The 6,993-nt window shown below is 54.0% G+C and overlaps 1 protein-coding gene across 2 annotated transcripts in view; it reads right to left on the bottom strand.

The window, feature by feature from the left end:
- Positions 1 to 2,845: 2,845 nt before the first annotated feature.
- Positions 2,846 to 6,993, bottom strand: part of BBS1 (Bardet-Biedl syndrome 1) — a 16,339-nt gene continuing 12,191 nt past the window's right edge. The window contains exons 7-10 of one of the 2 annotated variants that reach the window (XM_008050066.2): positions 5,700 to 5,833; positions 4,610 to 4,744; positions 3,285 to 3,371; positions 2,846 to 3,074 (exon numbers count right to left, since the gene is read on the bottom strand). In XM_008050066.2, coding sequence (XP_008048257.1) covers positions 2,988 to 3,074; positions 3,285 to 3,371; positions 4,610 to 4,744; positions 5,700 to 5,833 — 443 coding nt within the window. In that variant the 3' untranslated portion in view covers positions 2,846 to 2,987. Of the gene's footprint in view, positions 3,372 to 4,609; positions 4,745 to 5,699; positions 5,834 to 6,993 lie in introns of both variants that reach the window. The other variant, XM_021708571.1, reaches the window with a different exon arrangement.

Below are 6,993 nucleotides of genomic sequence, written 5' to 3'. Positions count from 1 at the left end.
GGCATGGTAGCGCACGCCTGTAGTTCCAGCTACTTGGAAGGCTGAGGCGGAAGGATCACTGGAGCCCAGCAGGTCAAGGCTGCGGTGGCCGGCAGCGGCCACTGCACTCCAGTCTGGGTGACAAAGTGAGACTCCAACTCGAAAAAAAAAAAAAGATTGTGCTTTTTATTAGATTGGTTCTTAAGTATTAAATATTTCACATTATTACACAAGGTCTATGAAAATAGATTGTGTCGAGCAAACCTAAAACTCTTGTTCTTATTCTAACTTGTAGAATCTATTGAATTTTCTGTATTTATTATCATACTATCTATGAAGTTTTGTTCTAATTTTTGCATCTATTTTCCTTGCCCTTCTGTATGGGTGAGATCGCTATGTAATGTAGAATACAGGTATTGGGTGTCCTCATTTCTCACCTAGGATGGAGTAAGTTCAATATTCCACCATTCAGTGTTTTGGGTTTTTAAAAAAACAGATGCCCTTTATTGGGCTAAGAAAGTTCCCTTGTATTCCAGGTATGTTGAGTTTTTAATCCTTTTACTTCCACTTTCTCTAGTTCTTAGGAGTAGCCTACAGATGGATTCTTAATTGTCTAGATAATATGCTTTTCTGGCCAGGTGCAGTGGCTCATGCCTGTGATCCCAGCACTTTGGGAGGTCAAGGCAGGAGGACTGGTTGAGCCCAGAAGTTCGAGACCAGCCTCAGCAACATAGCAAGACCCTGTATGTATAAAAAATAAGAGAAAATTAGCCGGGTGTGGTGGCGTGCACCTGTAGTCCCAGTTGCAGGAGGCTGAGGCAGAAGGACCACTGAGTCCTGGAGGTCGAGATTGTGATTGTGCCACTGTACTCCAGCCTGGGTGACAGAGTGAGACCCAACTTAAAAAAGAAAAGAAAAGAAAATGATACTATTGTTTTCTGACCCAAACATCTAGCCCATCTAGTCATTTTTATTATGGTAATTACCTTTATACTTGATATAGTTCTACCATTTTATTTTGTGCTATTTGTCCCTACCTTTTAAAAAAAATGCTTTCTAAAGTTGTTTGCTGGGTATAAAATTCTAAGTTAATATTTTATTTCAATATATTGAAAATATTATTCTACTGTCTTTTAGTCTCCATTGTTGCTGTTAAGTCAGGTGTAAGCTACCTTTTGTTGTTATTGTTGTTCCTTTGAAGATATACTTTTTGTCTCCAGCTGCTTTTAAGATTTTTTTTCCCTTGATATTCTTCAGTTTTTGTTTTGTTTTGTTTAGAGTCAAGGGGCTCACCTCCTTCTAGGGCAGGCCCTTCCATCTCTGACAGGTTCTTCAAGTTAAGTTGAAATCTCTCTGCCTGACAGCGACACTCCCGCTGCCCCACGTCTTTCCATTTCCAGGTTATAACTCCTACTTGTTTCAACTATCCCTCGGCTGGCTTGATCTAAAATCCTTGCCATTCTGACCCAGTTGTTCTGTGTCTGGGAGTGGCTGAGCAGTTGGGGTGTGGGGGCAGGGGTAGGGGGAGAAGGTGGACAGGCTCTTTCTTTGGTATGGACTGTTGCTTCTCTTAACCTGGCCCCAGATGCATCTCCAGGAGGTATGGGGTGGGCTGTGTCACCCCAGTCCCTGTGTTTTGGACACAGACGCTGTTGTCTGGCAGTGGCAGCCAGCTTGGGGCCTGCCAATTATCACCTTTCTCGAGTTGACTGCTTGTTGTCTCCAGAGGGCTGCCAAACTCATAGGGTTAGAGCTGAAAGGGGTTTAGAAACAATCTGCTCAAGCGGCCTTATTTTGCATGTAGGGGGACTGAAGCCAGGGTACGGCTACTGCCCCAAAGCCTTGGTTGTATGTCACACTCTAGGCCGCACCTGGTCAGACAGGGGAAGGTTCTCAGGGAGCAGGGCTCCTGGCCTACAGGTGGCTCAGGGTGGCCTGTGAGGTGGGCCAGGCAGACTAGCCAGAGACTCAGGAGACACCAAGGGTTAGGGCTGTGAGTCTTGCTTGGCCCTCGTGGTCTCAACACAGTGCCTCTGGTCCTTGCCTTTCCATCTAATTCTCACAATGTGGCCACTGCCTGGTGAACTTTCCACCACATGACTGATTTGGGCTCCAGGGCATAGAAGAGGGAGGACTTTGATTGGCAGTTCTAGGCTTCTGCCTCCTGTACCGCCTCCCCAGCGATACAGAAATGCCTCTCCTGGGTGCCACTGGCCACACCTCTGACCTGTCAGCTTAGCCTTCCTCTCCCAGGTGCTCCTTTTGGGCACAAACATCCCAGTCAGGAGCAGCTGCTATGCGGTCTTAGGAGCCCTAGTGGGGCCTGGGGCCACCACCTCCCTGCAGGGATCCCCTCGGCCCTCCTGGACCATCTCCTCCTTGGACCTTTGTGGAGTATCACAGGCCTGAGGCTGGCTGAGTCCAAGACTTCAAAGGAGGCCCTGGGGGAGGCAGCACGCCTGGGCCTGATGAATGGAAAGAGGCACCCCCTGCCCAGCTGACGAGGGGAGATCAGAGCATGTGTCTTGCCTGCAGGCTGAGCTGGCAGCAGCCAAGCCTCTGAACTCCAGGGTGAGATGGGGCTCGGTGTCAAACCAGAAGGGCTCTTATCTCCCAAGCTGGGCCCTAGCGCAATTCTGGCCTTGACCTGCAGCAGGAGATGTGATGTGGCTCAGGAAAATGGCAAAGGAGAAGGGCCCACTTTTTACCACTTCAGAGCTCTTTCTTCGAACCTGAGTGTGGTTTCTGGAAAAGGCTGGGAGGCCAGAGGGGTGGCAGGAGCTCAGGGGGCAATGTCGGGTTGGTCCTGAGAGAGGAGAAGCCGAGCCTACCAGGTACTCACTGGCCTGCTGCTACAGGTTCAGCAGTGGGGGTGGTGAGAAAGCAGGTGCCCAGCACACTGCGGCGTGGAGAAGTGGGCCCGGGGCCACTGAGCCTGCCCAGTTCAGTGGGAGTGGCGGGGTCTTCCTGGCTCTGATTCTGCAGCGGCTTTCACAGCAGCCTGGGGCTCAGGCTGCCGCCAGCCCCTCACTCACAGGCATGTTGATGTGGGCACTCAGCAGGGGGGCGCTCTGGCCTTCTCGAAGCACCAGCACCTATGGAGAAGCGTCTGTGGCAGTAGGAGGCATGCACCCTTTACCCCCTGCCTGGTCTGCACTGGCCCTACTGACAGGCCATCAGGGCTCTACTGTGCACACACCCCCCACCCCTACCCAGAAGCCCCCTGAGGGCCTTGTCCACGCTCACCCTTACTGTCCTCCCTAGGGTCCTACTTGCCCTCCAAGTGGTACTAACAGGTGACCTACCTTGATCATGTCTGAGATACCCTTGTTACTGAGACTCTCCACAAAGGTCTCCAGGGGGTAGTTGAGCCCTGGCACCAGCAAGGGGACCTAGAAGAGGTAAGATGAAGAGGGAAAAAAACCAGCATTTGGCATATTCCAAAGTACACTCAGGCCTGCAGTTCAGCTGAATCTCAGCACCCCTGTAGGGTGGGCAGGATGACTGTTGGGTCAAGGAGGACATGTGTGCCGTGGGGGCAGTGAATGCCCCCGGGCCACATGGCCTGTAAACCCAGACATCTGGACTCCTACCAAGTCCAGGTTCAGGGCATATTCCAGAGTCTCAGTTTCTTTTTTTTTTTTTTTCTTTTCTTTTCTTTTTTGAGTTGGAGTCTCTCTGTCGCCCAGACTGGAGGGCAGTGGCCGTTCCCGGCCACCGCAGCCTCGACCTGCTGGGCTCCGGCGATCCTTCCGCCTCAGCCTTCCGAGTAGCCGGAATTACAGACATGAGCTACCATGCCCGGCTGGTTTTTTGATTTATTGTAGAGATGAGGTCTCGCTGCCCAGGCGGGTCTTGAACCCGCGGGCTCAGGCAATCCGCTCACCTCAGCCTCCCAAAGGCGCGGGATTACAGGCTGAGCCACCGAGCCCGGCTAGTTTCTTTTTTTTTTTTTGAGTCAAAGTCTCACTGTCACCCAGGCTGAAGTGCAGTGGCATGCTCACAGCCACCACAGCCTCGACCTGCTGGACTCCGGCAATCCTTCTGCCTCAGTCTTCCAAGTAGCTGGAACCCCAGACGCATGCCACCACACCCAGCTAATTTTTAAATTTATTGTAGAGATGAGGTCTCGCCAAGTTGCCCAGGCTGGTCTCGAACCCTTGGACTCAGACAATCCTCTTGTCTCAGCCTCCCAAAGTGCTGGAATTACAGGAGTGAGCCACCATGCCTGGCTCAGAGTCTCAGTTTCTAGTCCTCCAACCTGGGATCAAACCTAGGCCCTGGAGCAAAGTAGGCCCTTCACTCTGTGAGCAATGTTCTTTGGGCAGAGATTAGCTGGGAAGCAGTGGCGCTTGGGGACCCCCCCTAGCCTCCAAAAGGCTTCTGAGAGGTATAGGTGGGACCCAGAATCTGAGTGTTTTCCCAGAACCCTCTGTGTAGCTCCCTGAAAGGTCTTGGATGCTCCTTCCAGAGGTCCCTGGCCTGATCTGTGGTGGGAAAGTCAACGCATCGGCCACCTGCCAGCCATCTGTGCACTCCCTCACCTTGACCTGGTGGGGGCTCTGTGGGCATCTAATCAGGCCCTGCTCCAGGCTTTTCACTCCATTTCTAAGTGTGGAGGGTCCAGTACCTTGAAGAAAGTCCGGGGCAGGGCATAGAGCGCCTCGTTGTACAGGAAGCAGACCAGCAGCCCCAGGACGGGTCGGGCTGTCGAGGTGTTCTGCAGGTGGAGTGTGAGCTTAAAGGTGGGGCCCAGGCCCTGAACCTGTGGAGGGGTGGGTGGAGAAAGCGCTGAGGACCCGGTAGCCTTGGGCACTAAGAATGATGCGCCTAGCCTGCCTTCCACCAGTGTCCTCAGTTCCCCTGCTACTGCACTTGGCCCTCAAAACACAGAGAAGCCCAGAAGGTGCAGAGGCATCAGCAGAAGCCGGAGAGGGGGAGGGCCGGATGAAAGCCACTCGGCAAGTTGGAAGCACAGCTGGCCTGGGGCTGCAGGCCCAGACTCCCACCTGTGTCCTCCTGCCCCTGTCCTCCCAGAGCCTGGCTTCTCCTCCCACTCTCTGTGATGACCTCAGTGGCTTCATTTTTCTCCCTCTTACCCCAGGTGGCCTTGCAGCTGCTATCTCCTCTGTATCTATCCACTCTCTTTAGGAAAAAGGAATTGGAGGCTTGCTTGTGACACACATTGGGGACCTGATCAGAGCTAGCTGGAGCCCTGCTGGCCTTGAGGTCAGGCATGTCTGAGTGTCCTGTTCCTCCCTCGTGCCTGTGCTAGTCCCAGCATGCCTGTGGATTGGGTCAGGATGGCCCCTTCCCTGCACCAGGCAGTCCTAACACCTTGGGCCTGCAGTTACTGAAGTGAACAGTTTTCTTCCCTGTGCCACAGCTAAAAATGATCCCTTTAGGTTCCTAAGAAGAAATGTCCTGAGGTGACTACTCTGTTCTCTTAGGTCTCAAGTCTGGGGCTTGTCTGAGGCACAGCCTGGAGCAGGGGAGCTAGAGAGTGTCCCACTTCATGTCCAGCTGAGGGGAAGAGGCAGCGCAGGAGGGCGACAAGGTGAGAGCAGGTCTCCCAAGGAGGACATGGCACTCGCCTCTGGGTCTGTGGGGAGGTGAGCTGGCTTGGAATCGGCTCTGGGGGCCCCGCTGTGTGGCAGAGGGGTCCCTGCCCACCCTGGCCCCTGCCCCTTTGGCCTGACTCCCCCGATCCAGGTGCTCACCACGGCGTGCAGCTTGAGTGGTTCCCGAGCTGTCGCAGACATGGGGCTCAGGCTGGACTCGAGGGCCTGCACGTAGGCGCGGGCAGCCCGCAGGCGCAGCAGGTGGAGGTCTGTCTGGAAGGTCCGGTGCATGGCTGAGGAGGGACACAAAGGCTGATGGGGGAGGAGGGGAGGAAAGAGGCAGCAGCAGGGAGGCAGTGCTCCTGCTCAGGCTGGTGGCGAGGACACAAGAGGAAGGTGCAGCGGAGGGGGTCTGCAGGGGCTGGAACTGGGGGAGTCGGAGTCCAGCCTTATGGCAACACCGGGCGCTGTGGCCTCTCCTTTCCCTGTTTCCTTCTTGGCTTTCCTGCCACCTCCTTGCCCACACAATCTCTGTCTCCTTCGCTGGCTCCTTCTGTTCAGCGCTAAAGGCTGGCATTCCCGAGTCTTGCGCTTAGTCTTCTTGTTCTCCCTGGACAATCCTTGTCCTGCCGTGGCTCTGACCACCCCAAAGAGGAAGAGCTGGGAGCTCGTGAGGGCAGGGACCTCACCCCTCCCGAGTCCTCAGTGCCCAGTGCAGGCTGGGCCCGTGTCCACACTTGAGATTGTGCACGTGTCCCCAGCAACTTGGCGGGCGCCCGGGCTGTCTCCTGCTTCTCACAGCCTCCTGGTCATCTCCTCTTGACCCTCAAGTGCCACACTGCAGAAGCCAGCCTCACTGCACTGCCTCCCTGTCCATCAAATCCCCTAGGTCCACCTCTCACATCTAACCATTTGCGGGATGGGAGGCCTCTTCCTCCAGGCTGCCCGCAGAGCCCACCCAGTCCCCACTCCCACTGGCACTCCTCCCTTCCACACTCGGCATCTTGGCCTCCTGGCCTGGCCTTGCTCTTCCCTTTGCGTGTGCGGTGCCTTTTGCCATTCAAAAGCTTTACATTTTTGTTTTCCCACCCCTTTTTTTTGAGTCAGAGTCTCACTCTATCACCTAGACTAGAGTGTGGTAGCATGATCATGGCTACTGCAGCCTCGACTTGCTGGGCTCAGGCAATCCTTCTGCCTCAGACTTCCAAGCAGCTGAAACTACAGGCGTGTACCACCATGCCTGGCTAATTTTTTTATTTATTGTAGAGACGAGGTCTCACCGTGTTGCCCAGGCTAGTCTCGAACTCCTGGGCTCAGGTAATCCTCTTGCCTCAGTCTCCCAAAGTGCTAGGATTACAGGCATGAGCTACCATGCCTGGCTTGTTTTCCCACCTTTCCATGACTTCTTTTTTCTCTAGCACTTCAACAATTTTTTTTTTTTTTTTTTTTTTTT

The sequence above is a fragment of the Carlito syrichta genome, unplaced genomic scaffold (assembly GCF_000164805.1).
Source record: "Carlito syrichta isolate Samal-C Ts95f unplaced genomic scaffold, Tarsius_syrichta-2.0.1 Scaffold142954, whole genome shotgun sequence".
Taxonomy (NCBI): domain Eukaryota; kingdom Metazoa; phylum Chordata; class Mammalia; order Primates; family Tarsiidae; genus Carlito; species Carlito syrichta.
The sequence above is the reverse complement of the archived record's forward strand: the minus strand, read 5'-3'. Positions and strand labels throughout refer to the sequence as shown.